Genomic DNA, 2,831 nt, shown 5'->3' on the forward strand with positions numbered 1-2,831 from the left:
CCCAAGGGCCCAGGCTGGTAGGAGCTCCATCTCCACACCAGCTTCTACCCTCCGTGCAGCAGAAAAGGAAAGCTGCCTTGGGGACTGGCATGCTAAGTGCCACATGTCACTTTCACACATGCATTTTTGAATGAAGCAAGTCACGGTGCTACGCCTGACTTCAAGGAGCCCAGAGGCCTGGGACTATCCGGTGAATGGCACTGATGACCATCCCACCGAGCCATGGGAAGGAGCCCCAACTTGCTTTGCCCTTCTCCGCAAGGTGTGGAGTCAGCCCACTGTGGACGGCAAAGCTCCATGGTTTATTTATTTCCCACTGCCTATTGATCTTCCCTTTTGGTTTATTTGCTACTGAAAATGAAACATCAGAGAGACTGATTCCGTCTAACCAGGCCCTTTCTTTATCAACGGCTTTGCAAGAGCAAGGGTGTAGGGCCTTTTAAGATCTCTGGGAAGCTTGCTGCATTTTTCACTCATTTAGCCGGCTACCCCAAGTTGCAAGAGATTTCAGGTCATCTTGGAAGTCGGTATTAACAGAAGACCTCCATCTTCCAGATCTGACCTGAATGTTTAAGATTTTGAAAGCCTGGCTGGGACCAGATTTAATTTTAAAAGAGGAAGGGGGTTGCTTTTGAACTTCAATAAGAAGGCTGGAGGCACAGCAGGGGCAATGGTAGCAAAGGGAAAAAGCAAAAAGCCCTGTGGTCTTAAAAGAAACACTCCAAAGCAGAAACGCTAAAGCTTCCAGTTGGGTAGCCATAAATCAGACTTCAAAAGTGCCGCTAATTTAAATATTGTTTATAGCACTGAAGTATTGCTGCTCCTTCCTCTGGCTGGATTTTAAATATTCCCTAATTTGATTACTCGGGGGAGAGGCAGACAGAACCAACGTTAAATGAGCTTCACCGTTAATTATTCAGAGGGCTTTTTATTGTGTAATCAAACAGAAAGTCTTACAAAAAGCTTAGAGGCACATTCTCACCCCGCCCTCCCCAGCCTGACTTCCATCTGGGCATCTGGGTGCATTTCTTGCATTGTGTGGCTGTGAGCTGGTAGGTGCTCAATACGTTCTGTCACCAAAGAGTGCACATATCCTCCCCGTGTGGGCAGGTTAAGGCCTTTGATTCTGCTACTCAGACCCCCAATGTCACAAGAAGCCAGTTTTAAATAAAGTTGATCTCGACCACATTTTGCCTCCTGTATCTGGGCATCTCCCCTATCACTGGCACTCAGTAGCCCCTGATAACTTCAGACCTCTGTCAGTGCCTCCCCCTCGCCATCAAACTGGTCTGGCCATCTCTTTCGCCCAAGTCCCTAGTCTACGCTAAGTGACAGACAGCCAACTGATTTAAAGGATGCCAGCCATCTAAAAAGACCTTTCTGCAGAGAAAAGGGGATTAAAAAAAAAGAGACTGGATGGATGGACGGACAGATGGACAGATGGAAAGGTGGATGGGATGGATGCATGCAAGGAAGGAAAGAGATCAACAGATCAATCAATCAATAGACAGGTAGAGGTAGTTGAGAGAGCACACACTGAGTCTTCCTGCTTGTATATCACGAGATCCACCACCCCAGAGCCACAAATCCAAAATCCAAAGGGCTATGAAAACTGTTTTTTCATCATTCATTTGGCAGCAGTATCTGACATAAACCAAACAGACTTGGTGGTAAAACTTGATTTGAAACTATTTATGTTCTTTATTTATCCCTCCTCGTGTGAATCTCCTTATATATCATTGCAGCAAAATTAAAGTGTTTGATTACAAGATGCTGCCTCAGACCCCACTGAAGCATATTTCCTTTCCAAGATGCCAAAATTCTGAATTGGCTCATCCATCTGGTCCCAAGGGATTATGGACCATGTCACCAACAGAAACCACTGGGGCTTCCATCTCATACACAGAAAGTTCTCAGCCCACAAGGGCAGGATCCAGGTTTTGCGGGATCTGAAGCTTATTTAACTGGGGGTGGGGGTGCTTTAAGAAATAGAATACAAAATTACAATACAAAGTTAGGTACAGGGCCCTGGAGGGACCCATGCAAGTGAGAGTCATTCGATTCATAGTTTTTTTTTTTTCTCATCTGTAAAAAGGGATGATAATGACTATGTCAGGAGGTTTTGTTGATATGATTCAGCGAGAATGCACAGAAGCACCTTGCATACAACTTCCTATAGAAGTTTTGCTCAATAAACTCCAAGCCAGTGGTTTTCATTGTGCAATCCACCCCACAAGCTCCCCCAAACCCCACCCAGTAATTCTCTCTGTTACTTAAAAGTGCTCCTGTTTATGGCCATACCACCCTGAATGCGCCCGATCTTGGCTGATCTCGGAAGCTAAGCAGGGTCTGGGCCTGGTTAGTACTTGGATGGGAGAAGTACTCCTGATGGTGAGACCCTCAGGCACCAGAGCAGGCAGAGGTTCAGAAACAAACATGCTATTAGCGGTGGTCTCTCCTAATCTCCATTTTCACTGAAAAGACCCCGCTATGGAGAACTGTCCCTCCCACATCTTCATAAGTCCAGGAGGGGGAGGGGAATTATGAAGAGACCAACCGCCTCCATCGTCTATATATTGCATTTTCTTAAAAGAACTTGTAATAAACCAAGACTCTGAAAACGGAAAACTCATTAAGCTATTTCTCACCCAGGGACCCAGGTGGAAGCAAGAGCACGATAAAAAAAATCAATAAGGACAAGTCCATGGGACAGAGGTGGGAACAATTCGTCACAGGGCCAAAGGTAACAGACAGCGCGTGACGACACCGCCTGGCCACAGGCATTTTTGCCAGTCTTTCCTCTGATGGAATTTTTTCTTTTCTAGTTGGTT

At 45.9% G+C, this 2,831-nt stretch overlaps 1 protein-coding gene across 1 annotated transcript in view; it reads left to right on the forward strand.

Annotated features, from left to right (window-relative positions):
• CCDC60 (coiled-coil domain containing 60) overlaps positions 1–2,831 on the forward strand; it is a 72,807-nt gene that overhangs the window by 44,870 nt on the left and 25,106 nt on the right. The window contains exon 6 of the mRNA XM_011356070.2: positions 2,653–2,743. Within this exon, the coding sequence (XP_011354372.2) occupies positions 2,653–2,743 (91 nt within the window). The remainder of the gene's footprint in view (positions 1–2,652; positions 2,744–2,831) is intronic.

The sequence above is a fragment of the Pteropus vampyrus genome, unplaced genomic scaffold (genome assembly GCF_000151845.1).
Source record: "Pteropus vampyrus isolate Shadow unplaced genomic scaffold, Pvam_2.0 Scaffold23, whole genome shotgun sequence".
Taxonomy (NCBI): domain Eukaryota; kingdom Metazoa; phylum Chordata; class Mammalia; order Chiroptera; family Pteropodidae; genus Pteropus; species Pteropus vampyrus.